General features: G+C 37.4%; 2 protein-coding genes across 2 annotated transcripts; both read left to right on the forward strand.

Annotated features, from left to right (window-relative positions):
* The first annotated feature begins 151 nt into the window (after window positions 1–151).
* On the forward strand, window positions 152–5,196 carry LOC122994585 (solute carrier family 22 member 13-like). Its single transcript, XM_044369337.1, has 10 exons — window positions 152–738; window positions 815–918; window positions 999–1,153; window positions 1,286–1,454; window positions 1,727–1,847; window positions 2,950–3,044; window positions 3,126–3,340; window positions 3,432–3,540; window positions 4,021–4,227; window positions 4,408–5,196. Exons 1-10 carry the CDS (start codon window positions 367–369, stop codon window positions 4,478–4,480), a joined length of 1,620 nt encoding a protein of 539 aa, XP_044225272.1. The 5' UTR covers window positions 152–366; the 3' UTR covers window positions 4,481–5,196.
* Window positions 5,197–5,471: 275 nt separating this feature from the next.
* Window positions 5,472–11,912, forward strand: LOC122994586 (solute carrier family 22 member 13-like). The gene is made up of 10 exons (XM_044369338.1): window positions 5,472–6,978; window positions 7,076–7,179; window positions 7,325–7,479; window positions 7,749–7,917; window positions 8,009–8,129; window positions 8,565–8,659; window positions 8,807–9,021; window positions 9,436–9,544; window positions 10,452–10,658; window positions 11,485–11,912. The coding sequence occupies exons 1-10, from the start codon at window positions 6,604–6,606 to the stop codon at window positions 11,552–11,554; spliced, it is 1,620 nt and encodes a 539-aa protein (XP_044225273.1). The 5' UTR covers window positions 5,472–6,603; the 3' UTR covers window positions 11,555–11,912.
* Window positions 11,913–12,642: the final 730 nt, after the last annotated feature.

The raw sequence follows: 12,642 nt of genomic DNA on the forward strand, positions 1-12,642 counted from the left end.
GGCTCTAGAGAGGGACTTTCATGTTTTTTGTGAGTTTCATGGCCACCATAGGTTCTCCTACATGCTTGGAAAGGGAAAGGGAAAGGGAGAGGGAGGGGAGGGTCCTCAATTGGTTGCAATCTGCATCCTCATTGCGAGATGCCACTAAATCCTACACACTGGTCCTTCAAATCCCATTTTTCATCATTCATACTCTTGCATGTCAACCATTACTAAACTAAAGTTTATGTTTTGCCCTGAGATGTGTGCTCATCAGACATTAAGTTACTGACTAAAGTCAGATGGTTAAACATTTATTTGCTCTATCGCCTGACACTTAATAAACCAGTCTGCCTGAGTTTTTGTTTCACACACTGCTGTGCGAATATGGATTTTGGAGAGATTCTGAGGGTCATCGGAGACTTTGGATTGTTCCAGAAGCTTATCCTCCTTGGGTTAGCCTTTCCACATTTTTTACTGCCTTTTTTCTTCTGTAGTTTTCTTTTTATCCAGTCAGATCCAGAGCGGCACTGTAACACAGACTGGATCCTCAGGACTGATCCTAACCTGACCACAGATGAGCAACTGAACCTGACTCTGCCCCGGGAGGAGGATGGGACCTTCAGCAGGTGTCGGATGTTTGTCCCTGTGGACTGGAACATCAGTGCCATCAGGGAGTATGGACTCAATGACACCACAGGGTGCCAGAATGGATGGGTGTATGGCAATACCATGTATGAGGCCACCATAGTCACTGATGTAGGTTAAGTATGATGGATGATTTCTTCTTCTTTCTTTGACAAACCAACTGATCTTGCAAGTTCTTGTTTTGCAGTTTGATCTCGTCTGTGACAAGTCAAACATGGCTGGAGTTGCACAGACAGTTCTAATGTCTGGTATACTTGCTGGTTCATTAGTCTTCGGACCTACAGCTGAATCGTGAGTGTGAAATGTGAAATGTTATGAACTATAAACCTTCAAAGCCTTCGTCTGACTGTCACTCACTCTCTAAACTTTAGGTGCGGCCGCAGGAGAACCACCCAGCTACCAGCTGTCCTTCTGCTAATATCCTCTATAGTTGCTGGTGTGTCTCCAAACATCTATGTATACATGGTGTCACAATTCATAGTTGGAGCTGCACTTGGAGGATACAGAATTAATTCCACTGTATTAGGTATGACTTCTTTCTAAACTTATTTTCTTTGATCTTTAAGGGCATTATCACAAGCAGGGATTGTCCTGTTCTTAACCTAGATTCACCTCTCTTGCTCTGCAGTAATTTTGGTGTTTAAAATTCTGTTTGTAGCTACTGAGTGGATTGGGGTCACTAAAAGGTCATTTGCCTCCTGCGTGAGCCAGATGTTTGCAAGTCTTGGACAGTGTACCATAGCTGGTCTAGTCTATGTTATTCGTGACTGGAGAAAAGCACAGTATGTCATGGCAGGAGCGCAGATGATTGTATCCATATACATATGGTATGTAATGTAAATAAAACTACCTTTCTTTGCATGATTAACTATTAATAATTCTGTATTGTACTGTATCTGTAATTCTAACACACTTTGTGGTCATACCTTTCCATCTTATGTTACTTCACATAACAAGATATCCAGCCACCCTCTGGTTTTCATCAGTTTGAATACAGTGTGTTCTCCAATTAATCCTTGTTGGTAGCTCAGTTTCTAATTAAAACTCTGACCCACTGACAGTTAATGGGTGACATTTGGATTGTGATTAATCTTTGAAGGTGGATTCCTGAGTCTGCGAGGTGGTTGCTGGGACAGGGAAGAGTTGAAGAAGCTAAAAAGTTGATATGTAAAGTTGCAGCAATCAATAAACAGAAAATCCCAGAGAATCTGCTGAACGAGGTAAGTCGGATTCAATTTTAAATTAATTAGAACAGAACAGACTTTCATAATCCGCCTGATGTTAATTGTAGCAAAATGATTCATTAATCAGTATAAGCCAGGATTTGATGTTACAGGCCTTTGTGCTAGATTCCAAGTTGAGGAATCCTACAGAGGCCCACTGCAGGTGATAAGAGCAATTTACTCCCCCGCACATGAAGACTGTAGAGGGCATCTGGCTACCATAAATCTAACAGGACTGTCACACAAACAGTGGGACCAATACGATTTCATTTTAGAAATGAAACAGCTCAGGATTTCTATTTGGAGCTGCAAACCAAATTAAATCAGTCATTGTTGTTGTTAACTTCTTAATTCTCGCTCTTATCATAGAGCATCATCATATCAGTGGTTTAAAAAATACTAGCCAAAACACTTAAGGGCAACATGCTAAAGTAATTGAAGTTTAAATAGCTAAACTCTACCCCACTGAGAAATAAACCAGCTCTTGATAACCAGTCTCGAGGCCTGGTCCCATTGCTTTAGATTTTTGCCAATTCATGCTGACAACTGTGAAAAAGTGTTAAAAGGCAACTGCACACATTTTACACATAGCGTAACAGTAAGGGTAATATAGGCCACCCTTCTTTTATGCCTCTGCCTTTTTGAAATGATAATGATCTCATGTTGATAGTGATCACTGCTGACATAGGTTGCTTTTATATTAATTTGATCCTGTTTTGAAACCAGGATCCAACTCCAGATATATTCTAAGCATTGAATATATAACTAACTTCCTTGCTCACTCGCTCTCTCAGCGTTTAAAGTCAGTGCTGCTACTGAGGTGGTGTAGTCTCAACGCTTCCATATAATGTGTAAACCATCTGAGATTATCTGAGGATTTATAAATCAATCCTGGTCCCTGTGGTTAGTGTTTTATTCAGTAAATTGGTTATGATTTAATAGAAAAATTGGACGATAATGACCACAATTGTGTAGCTCTGCACTCTTTTTCAGAGTTTGCTCTGCTTCATTCGTTACTTGCTACAGTATTAACTGCAAAATCACTGCTAGTAGTTATATTAGTGTAATTGTTTCCCCCTGTATAACATTTGCTCTTCAGGTAACTGAGGAAAGACCCATCCAAAATGGAGGAATCAAAGACATTTTTACCTCAGCAGTCCTGATGAAATATTTATGTATCATATCTTTTGCCTGGTAAGTTAAGCGCATTTTGGAATATCGTTTTGAATTTAATTGAATTTAATTGTTAATTGTTTGTGTTTTTGTGGTATAAAGGTTTTCATTAAATCTGGGCTACTTGTCCCTTGTTTTGAATGTGGGTAAGTTTGGTCTGAACATCTTCTTGGTTCAGTTCTTGTTTGGAATCACTGAGACGCCGGCACATCTCCTCTGTATCTTGGTTCTGGAGCTGTTGGGGAGAAAAATATCGCTGATATCAACCCTCCTGACAGCTGGGTTTGTTTGCCTCTTAACCCTGGCTTTCCCTCAAGGTGAATTTCCTGTCCTTCACATTCAGTACATGACGATACATCCATCTGACTGTCAGTGCTTTAATATATTGTGCTTGTATTTTAATTCCAGACAACGCTGTTGTTATCACAGCCCTTGTAACCACAGGAAAGTTCTTTTTGAACTCAGCTTGTTCAATATGTATGGTCTACATACAGGAGTTGTTTCCCACCTCTGTTAGGTATATAAAATATATAATTATAGATATTCTATATATAGTACCAGTCAAAAGTTTGGATACGCCCACTCATTCAAGGATTTTTTCTTTATTTTTACTATTTTCTACATCGTAGAACAATACTGAAGAAATCAAAACTATAAAATAATACATATGGAATTATGTAGTAAACAAAAAGGTGACGACCTCATGGAGCTGGTTAAGATATTGTCAATTGTGTGCAAAGCTGTCATCAAGGTTAACAGTGACTACTTTGAGAAATTTAAAATATAAAATATTTTGGTTTGTTTAACACTGTTTTTTTTTAATACTACATAATTCCATATGTGTTGTTTTATAGTTTTGATGTCTTCAGTATTGTTCTAAAATGTAGAAAGTAGTAAAAATAAAGAAAAATCCTTGAATGAGTAGGTGTGTCCAAACTTTTGACGGGTACTTTATGTATGCTGTAAATATTTGAAAGTGAATTCTCCACTCTTTCAGGCAAACTGCTATTGGCTTAGGCTCCATAGCTTCCAGAGTGGCAGGGTTGCTGTCTCCGTTGCTCAACATGCTGGCCATATTCCACTGGTCCATACCCATCATAGTCTTCAGCAGCCTTACGCTGATTAGTGGAGCTCTTATCTTCCTCCTTCCTGAGACCAGGAGAAAAGAGCTGCCTGAGTCAACCATGGAGGCTGTGGGGAACAGGTGAGCAATCTGCATGGAGAAGACCGATTTATTGGAATGGTTTACCGAGGAAGTGTTGCAATATTTTTATGAGTGAAATAGAAAATAAAAAATATGTAATCAAATTTATGGCCCATCTGACGCTTTTTCCATGTAAACAAATGCATTGATATTATTATTCTGTGTTCATTTTCATTATAGAAATATGACCACAAAGAAGACTGAAAGTGACTCCAACATGGCTGAACTCAGCGGAAAATCAACCAAACTCTAGCTGAAATCTATTTTTTACAGATGTTTTTGTTGTGTGTTACAGCACATTGTACATTGCTGAGTAGAATATTTTTAACTGGACATTCTTGTACCTTCAATGTTGCTGTGTCACTCAGTGTCTTTACTCATATACTGTATCTGACTCACTTGACTCTTTTTACTGCTGTCATTACTGCTCTGTCAGAAAAATAGAACACTGAGACAGAGATTGTACTTCTGAGAACCTGCAACAAATCTCTTTTGATTTCATAAGCTCTGTCAGGCCAGCAATCAAACCTTTGAAGTACACTGTAGAAATCCAGCAAAAAAAAGAAGCATCTAGCACCAAGATCTGGTCCTAAGAAAGAATGAGACACAATATATATAGCAATCAGCTCACAGGTTTTGCACTCCATCAAATACAGTCAGTCCTAATGTGTCTTATTTAGGTTTAGTTGCAGAGGGAGTGGGGACCCTGCACAGCAGGAGCAAACGAGAGCAAAATAATGTCAGTGGAGGATAAAGACATGAGCTGAACAACAAACCAGTTTGGACAGATGTTTTAGCAGCATTGAGTGTGCAAGAGAGGACGTTGCACCTTCAGTTCAGTTTTCATCTACTTCTTGATACAAATGTGTGGCTTCAAAAGAAAACATAAATCAAATAATCTGTTAGAAATTAAACAAAAAATGCATTTGACAAGTTTGCACATAATAAATGTTACAGTTTACAAAAATATGAGTTATGACCTCTAGCTGCTCTTTTTATCAGTCTGAAAACAAGCTGGTATCTCTTTATGATTGGCTATCTGTCAGAAAATACAGCCTTGGGTTTCTATGAAATATAAATTTCCATGTTGGCTAACACATCTCTTTCATGGTATAAAGCAGTAGCTCCCAAATGTTTTGCTTGTGATCCCTTAACACAAAGCAATTTCATATGAATAATAATAATAATAATAATAATAATAATAATAATAATAATAATAATAATAATAATAATAATAATAATAATAATAATAAGAATAATAGAAGAATAATAGAAGATTAGAAAAAAGTAAATTCAGTTTTTTTTTGTATTTCCCATGGTGGTAATCATCTTGTAACCCTTGTGGGTTTTTGGTTCCATAGAGTGGCTCTGTCATAACTACAGAGTCTGAGGTCTGAGCAACAAGCATCATTCAGATGACACATTGTTCCTGTGTATGTAAGACATGGTGAAATGAGGGATTAATTGTTGACTCACTGAGCAATTCTTATAATGATTTATCAAATGTGCAGAAAGCTGTAGAAGTCATGGGGTGTAACAATTTTCACATTTTTGTTTCTTTTGAGCACTGAGTAATAATATGATCTCAACATAACACGAACCCAAAACATAACATAGAGTCTGTGGTGAAAATTAGTCAGAAACAAGGCAGCATTTATGAATAAGTCAAAATAGGCAGAACTCGAAAAGCTGAAATACGTCAGAAAACAAGTTGCATTTTCCTTTAAGATGATCCTCTTTTCTCCAGACCTGCAGTAAGCATGATAAGACAACTTTAGTATCCTTTACAGCATACACTAACACTCTGTAACTGCTTCACTAACATAGCAATGACATTATGTAACAGGTTTACCTGTCATACACTGTAAGAGTGGTGGTGGAGAAGGTTTCATAAGTCAGCATATTATAAAGTAAGTGAAAGATCAACTTCACTTTCTGTGTGAGCAAAAGTTATAGTATGCTGTCAATAATCATCAGTTTAGCAGCACAGTCACGTTGTGCTTTTATTAGTAGTCATGGTGGAAATAAAAGACTGAGGTATGACATGCTAACATTCAAAACCTATTTGTATTTTGCAAGATTACTGCAATGCTTTTGGTATGTGCAATTTGAAAAAAAAAAGTTGGTGAAAGTTATTGATCAACGAATATTAAGGCCAATTTTACTCAGGACAAAGAGCATATTGTGAAGACTGAAAAGGTACAAGAGTGAAATATCTGGTTAAATAATCAGTGGAGCTCTCTCTATGTAACAAAATACTCATTTAAATGCTGTCTCGTGTCCTGAAATATACTGTCTAGGGTTTAAACATTAATAGACATTGTTTAAAGGTCATCTGCTGGCAGCATCTCTACACTGAAAGCCAGCTCCCTGAACATGGCTGATTTTGGAGAGATCCTGCGGAATATTGGAGAATTTGGATCATTTCAGAAGATCACCCTTTTTGCTCTTTGTTTCCCAAATGTTATTCTGCCTTTTCACTTTGCCAGCCTATTTTTTATCCAGTCAGATCCAGAGCGGCACTGTAACACAGACTGGATCCTCAGGACTGATCCTAACCTGACCACAGATGAGCAGCTGAACCTGACTCTGCCCCTGGAGGACGATGGGACCTTCAGCAGGTGTCGGATGTTTGTCCCTGTGGACTGGAACATCAGTGCCATCAGGGAGTATGGACTCAATAAGACCACAGGGTGCCAGAATGGATGGGTGTACGGCAACACCATGTATGAGGCCACCATAGTCACTGATGTAAGTGATGACTATGACTCTGAGTAATATGTAATACAAATATTGCATCTTTATAAAAAGTCTCCTTTATTACCAATTTGGTTTCATTTTTCTAAAGTTTGATCTAGTTTGTGACCAGGCTAATTTGTTAGAAGTGGCACAAGCAGTGTTGATGGCTGGAATTCTTGTTGGTTGTCTCTTATTTGGACCGTTTGCTGAATCGTAAGTATACTTGAAATTGTAAAAAATATATGTTCTCGGGGCTGTATTATGTTTTTCATTTTTTGTCAAAATACACCACATACACACAAGAACAGTGTTGTATATGTGTTATATAATCTGACCAGAGCTGTTTTAACTTCTCCAGGTTTGGTCGTAAACGGGCAGCTCAGATTCCAGTCATTGTGATGCTCATATTTACTGTAACAACTGGAATATGTCCCACCTACCCCTTATATTTGACATCCCAATTTATGGTGGGCATTGGCTACGGAGGTTATCGACTTAACGGTGTTATACTGGGTAAGGTATATTGCATTATTTTGCATTTGAGAACACTGGTTTTGGTAAATTTTGCTAAAGGCAGGTATTTAACTATTTATTTAGGATGCAAATTTTCATCCCTGTGTGTCAAGACTGGAAGATAATTTAGTAGTGAATTTTATACCTGCAGGGATTCTGATAACCTTTTACTACATCTTATCAGTTCTGGGGCTTCATATTTCCTGGTAGGAGCAGGGATGTTAGAATAATGAATTTAGGATTAACTATTGTTGATTTTCTGTTTCTAGCCACTGAGTGGATTGGGGTGTCCAGAAGATCATGGGGAGCATGTGTTACTCAGCTATTTGGTGCAGTTGGACAGTGCATACTCGCTGTTATGATCTACTTCATCAGAGACTGGAGACTGGCTCAACTAATTACAGCAGCTCCACTTGCAGTGGTTGCTATTTACATATGGTGTGCATGAACTCTTTTTATTGCCCTCTTGTATTTTAATGGTAAATTACAGGTTATTATTATTACATGTCACTGTCCTTGTTTCTATCAGGTTTATTCCAGAGTCAGCCAGGTGGTTGTTGGACAGAGGGAGGACAGAAGAGGCTAAACAGCTGCTTGTAAAGGTGGCAGCTATTAACAAACGTACTGTTCCAGACTCTCTGCTGGAAAAGGTATTGATCCCTCACAAGAAATTACGTTTTTACCAGTGTATCAACATTTGACTGGAATGTTTTACCAGTAATAGCAAACACTTGGTGTGTATTTCTAGAGGGGAAAAAACTATTACATAAGATAATATACAATACAACTGTTCAACTGCAACTACATAGATTGTGTCAGAGTGATGTTGATTCAGCTCAGTTAACTGTAGATTGGAAACCGCACAGTCCATTGCAAACATGAGCTGTACTGGATTGTAATACACAAATTATTTAGGACAAAATGTCAGAACATCTTACATAAAAAGTTAACAATATAACAGACAGAGCTCATCACCCCTCAGACACAGTGAACACAAACTGAATACTTTTTTTTGTATTAGATTATGACTTGCTAACATTAGCAAATGTTAGCATGATGTTGTGTCCATCCCCTGTGCATTACAGATTGTTGTCAAAGAAACTGAGAAAAAGGGAGGCATAATAATTCTTATCCAATCACCTGTGCTTAGGAAGTATTTCTTTACCATAATATTGGCATGGTAAGTTACATTTTACAATATATGTAAATAATACTTCTCTAAGCCCATAAATTTTTGATTAAATGAGATACTAAAGTAATATTCAGTTACATAATTTGTTGTTAAATTTCAGTTCACTTTGCTTGACGAATTCTTCTTTTTTTTCAGGTTCTCATTGAATGTTACTTACTACTGCCTTTCATTCAATGTGGGAAATTTTGGCTTGGACATCTTCCTGACACAGCTTATTTTTGGTCTGACTGAACTACCAGCTCATATACTTTGCATCTGGCTGTTAGAAGTATTGGGGAGAAAAGTATCACTCATGGGAACCCTTCTGATCGGGGGATTCTTGTGCATCTTAATGCTAGCTTTTAATCAAGGTAAAGAAGATGTCTGAAATGAAATTGCATGTTTTTTGTCTGCTACAGGATACATATCTGTGCCGTGTTCTTCATTTTAAACAATATTTCCATAAAGCTGTAATGTCACCATTCTGTCATAGACAGAGTAGATGGTCACACTGAGCCTGATTGCATCCTGCTACACAAGAGCCACAGAATGTGAACAACAACCAATATTGGCTTTCCTGCTCCTCATTGTCTAACTTAGAGAACACAAACACACGTCTTGACCTGCACATTGTCAATGTGAGAATGTTAGCATGCTAGTATTAGCATTTAGCTCAAAGTAATGCTGTTTTTAAATACAGCCTCACAGAGTCATTAGTATAACTAAAGAATCTAAGTCTTGTCTGTGGTTCTTCCTTCAGCTGAAATTGTTTTTTTCTGTTTAAGATAATGCTGTTGCTGTTACTACTTTGGCAACCTCAGGACGTTTTTTCATTAACTGGGCAGGATCCATATGTAATGTGTATGTTCAGGAGCTGTTCCCAACATCTTTCCGGTAAGCTGAATCTCTTCATCTCACTGAACTGAACAATTCCCTTCATCTCAAGTTACACCAGCTATACTGTTAATTTAGGTCTGTGCCTACAGGTGAAAAACTACTAAATCAGAACATAGTGATATAGTACTTCATTCTGATTGGTTGTGACATTACCAATAGACATCAACATGTTTGCTGTTGGTTTACTTTATGTTAATTTTGTTGTCTTTAAAGGATAAACTATTCAGTCCAGGATTAAATATTAAACTTGGTAACCATTTTGACCTGGTTTAGTCTAAGGAGAAGCCAAATGTGATCATGTGTGGGTGAGACAGTCTGACACACATATGATCTAAACAATAATTTTCACTGACCTGATCATACCTGACACTAGCACCAGGATTAACTGACATGTTTGTTTAAATGTTAATTAACTCTTGCAGTCAAAGTGGTCAAACGTACACAGAAAAAAAAGTCTCCCAGGTACTAAATGATGTTGCGTTCTAATTAGTCACTTTACGTTGGACAGATTAAATGTTTCTATTAAAAGGAGATGATAAAGATCACAATTACAATTACACAAAATGATTGTACACAATTACAATCACTATTGTACTGTTGTACTAATTATGTTGTTACTTATTTAAGCTATTGAGAAAGCTTTGTGAGATTTCAGTAAATTCAGAAAGATACACCTTTTCTTATTCAATATTCCATCACTTCATAGACGCTTAAAGCACTGAATATATGATACATACTCGCCCCATAATTTTTAACATTTTAACAGAGATAAGACAAAGATTTTTTTCTGTGTAGCAGCAGAACCACCCATTCTCTTAGTTCATAAAATGGTTAATAAAACCACGGGGAAATACTTAGAGCTTGCAAACTGTGCTCATATGAGCTGTGTACTTTCCTGTTTCAGACAAACTGCTTCTGGTTTGGGCTCCATTGCAAGCAGGGCTGGTGGGTTGCTTTCTCCATTGCTCAACATGTTGGCCATATACCACTGGTCCATACCAATCATAGTCTTCAGCAGCCTTACACTTATCAGTGGAGCTCTTGGCTTCCTGCTTCCTGAGACCAGGAGAAAAGAGCTCCCTGACTCAACCGATGAGGCCGAGGGCAACAGGTAAGCAATCTTCAGCCTGACAGCTTCTCCTGATAACACCTTCATCAAGGCCACAACCTTGACCAATCAATACATTCTTGTCAGTGACGTGTATAGTAACAGCCCCTGAAGATGTGTGAATTAGATAAGTCGGTAAATCTACTTGTTGTGTAGGCTTCACTGGTTAAGCAGGAAAGAGCTTTGGGACCCATTTCTGTAAAAGCCAGCCTCCTGATGGCAAACTTTATCTGAATGACTGCAGCAGTTATCATCATTAAGGATACTGCATTCATTGCCCATTTTAAATCAAACATGTTATAAAAATGTAAACATCTGACTGCAAGAGTTTTAGTTTTTAGTTCAATATGAATAACTGTCTATTAGCATCTCCAAATGACAAGTGAATCAGTTTATCCATACTGTAGATATTCACCTTTTTGAAATTCAGTTTTTCTGTTGCTTATGTTCTACAACAGATACTTTAAATTTATTGAAGTTTTACTCATTTAGTTGTGTCCTTCAAATGGTATCACTATCCTGACTGGATAGTACTGATAAGATAATCAGGTGGGCTGGAGGCACAGTGAAAGGGGTCAGTGTTCTCTACTGATTTGTGTGCATCGTCCATAATCATAGTTTGTTTCTTTAGAATCAACTGCCAGTTTGAGTATTTTTATAGGACTGCCCAACCAGAACCAAATATATTTCTGTAGTTTTGTGGACAATGATATCTAAATGAAATACACTATAATGTGCCATTTAACAATTTTGTCCAACATTGTGACACATTCACTGTCCTTGTTCAATTGAACTAATATGTACTTTTTTGTATTCCTTTATCCCACAGAAACAAGAGCACCATGAAGAAACAAAGTGAATCAAACATGCATCTACACAACAAATCAACCAAACTATAGTCTGATTAATCCTATTACTGATTTTTCTGCTCCACTGTCGGCAGCAATTCAGGATGGTATTGTTGGTTGATCTAAAGATATAAAAGTTTAATTGGAAGATTACCATGAAACTTACTGAGCAAATTCATACCTTCCATTTTGGACAATCCATGAATTTTCTTGTAGCACCTTCCTCATTCCAAAGTGACAAGATATCTCAATATTTAATGAGCACAGCCAATAAAATTACTGACCACATTTGTGCTCCCATGAGGACAAACCCTCCATGATCCGACCTCTTGTGCCACTTCAGGAAAATCTTAAGAATAGCATTCATTTTCAGTCTGTTGAGGGTATGTACTCAGTATCATTATCAGTGCAATTCAAAACCAAAAAGTATTAAATTGGCCGTTTTCACAAAAGACATTTTGACATGTCACAGTAGGAAAAGCACAGGTGTAAGTAATAAAATGAATGATGGCTGAATTCCATTTAGCTGCTTCAGTTTCAGGGTCCTGGTATAGTGCATGCTGGCTCACTGTCACACTGTCATGACTTACTGGGACACTTGACTAGAACAGAGCCATTGTTAATGTTACTAGTAACACCTGCGCTTCTATGCTTCTATATGAAACAGAGAAAGTCGCAAATCCTCACATTTAAGAAGCTGTAACAAGAAATCTTTTGGTGTTTTTGCTTGTTCAGTGACATAAAATCAGTAATCAAAATTGTTTTTCTAATGATTGATTAATTGACTAATCATGTAAGCATTGATTGTATTGCTTCTACAGTCACTCTATGCAGTGGCTTTCTTGGCTGTCATACATTCAAACTGTGCGCACTCAGTTTTTTATAAATACCAGTTGACTGGTGGGAAATGGCCTGGACGTCCCAGATGAACGACCTCCTCCTTTACCTACAACATATAGATATTGCCATCAAACAGCTTTTATTGTTTCACCCTAAAAAGATTACTTAATGGTTTATCTCATGCTTAGTTTTTGTTGTTGTTTTTTTTTTTTTACCTTTAACTAACACAGTAGCGTGATACATAAATTATTAGCTGTTAATAGTTATATGAGACTGACTTTCTACTGAAATATGATTGC

Source organism: Thunnus albacares, chromosome 12, assembly GCF_914725855.1.
Source record: "Thunnus albacares chromosome 12, fThuAlb1.1, whole genome shotgun sequence".
Classification (NCBI taxonomy): domain Eukaryota; kingdom Metazoa; phylum Chordata; class Actinopteri; order Scombriformes; family Scombridae; genus Thunnus; species Thunnus albacares.

Bases quoted from the DNA above. Each gene is read 5' to 3' on its own strand.
- LOC122994585 (XM_044369337.1), top strand. From the start codon at position 367: ATGGATTTTGGAGAGATTCTGAGGGTCATCGGAGACTTTGGATTGTTC. The intron at 919-998 runs GTGAGTGTGAAA...TCTAAACTTTAG, and splicing joins TTCGGACCTACAGCTGAATC to GTGCGGCCGCAGGAGAACCA. The intron at 1,848-2,949 runs GTAAGTCGGATT...TTTGCTCTTCAG, and splicing joins CAGAGAATCTGCTGAACGAG to GTAACTGAGGAAAGACCCAT.
- LOC122994586 (XM_044369338.1), top strand. From the start codon at position 6,604: ATGGCTGATTTTGGAGAGATCCTGCGGAATATTGGAGAATTTGGATCA. The intron at 7,180-7,324 runs GTAAGTATACTT...TAACTTCTCCAG, and splicing joins TTTGGACCGTTTGCTGAATC to GTTTGGTCGTAAACGGGCAG. The intron at 7,918-8,008 runs GTGTGCATGAAC...TGTTTCTATCAG, and splicing joins GTGGTTGCTATTTACATATG to GTTTATTCCAGAGTCAGCCA.